Here is an 871-nt window from a genome sequence, read left to right on the forward strand (position 1 = left end):
TGCCACATTCCTCCCCACCACCACCTCACCGTTTGGATTTCTTTGGTGAGTAACAATGGGTATGACTTACTGAGAGAAAATCACAAGTCTTTTCCCCAAAGAGCCTGTTGGCCATTCGAAGCAAGTACTGCTTATCAGTCTTGTTCACTTCGCTGAGAAGTGACTGGAGGGCCTGGTGGACATCTTCACCTTCACCACCCTTGATTTTGTTTAAAGAAAGAGCCTGAAATCAAAGTAGAATAGAAACACACAACTTCAGTAAACCCTGAGGTCAGATAATGAAGACAAAACCAAAGTTGACTTAACAATGACCACGTGATGACACAGGAGGAGATGTCATCTACCACCCAAGGAGACAGGCCACGGGAGAACCCAACCCTGCCAGCAGCTGGTTCTCGGACTTCCAGAACTGTGAGGAAATAAACTCCTGTGATTTAAGCCTCCAGTCCATGGAGTTCTGTTACAGCAGCCCTAGCAAGTTACCATACCTCCCCTCACTGTTTTTCTTGAACACAAAGAAAATTTTATTTGTCTATCAAAGACTCTAGGAAATGATGACATAGAATAAGGTTAACGGAGTTAGTGGCAAGACACAGAATAGGCTTGAAAAGTTATAGATGATTAATCATCCTGTTCCATTCAACCTCCCTTTGATCGTGTTCTAGAGCACCTCTGGCATACTCCCAACTGAACCATAAACATGATGTGTCCTGGTGATGCGATTATGGCCCCTCCTGGTAGTCCTCATTATCCCACATTTTTCCTGTTTCTTCTCCGTCTCTGGTCTGGGAATTGCTGATCTGGTTGGTGCATGGCTCTTCCTCCGAAAGCAGTTCTTCCTTAGTCTATTTCTTTTTCTTTTTTTTTTTTT

General features: G+C 43.9%; 1 protein-coding gene across 2 annotated transcripts in view; it reads right to left on the minus strand.

The window, feature by feature from the left end:
* The window catches only part of LOC100948192 (serpin B6), a 26,746-nt gene that overhangs the window by 9,934 nt on the left and 15,941 nt on the right, over window positions 1-871 (minus strand). For both annotated transcript variants that reach the window (XM_012804259.2, XM_012804260.2), the window contains exon 3: window positions 71-223. In XM_012804259.2, the coding sequence (XP_012659713.1) occupies window positions 71-223 (153 nt within the window). The remainder of the gene's footprint in view (window positions 1-70; window positions 224-871) is intronic.

This window comes from Otolemur garnettii, unplaced genomic scaffold (assembly GCF_000181295.1).
Source record: "Otolemur garnettii isolate 467f Iridium unplaced genomic scaffold, OtoGar3 scaffold00026, whole genome shotgun sequence".
NCBI lineage: Eukaryota > Metazoa > Chordata > Mammalia > Primates > Galagidae > Otolemur > Otolemur garnettii.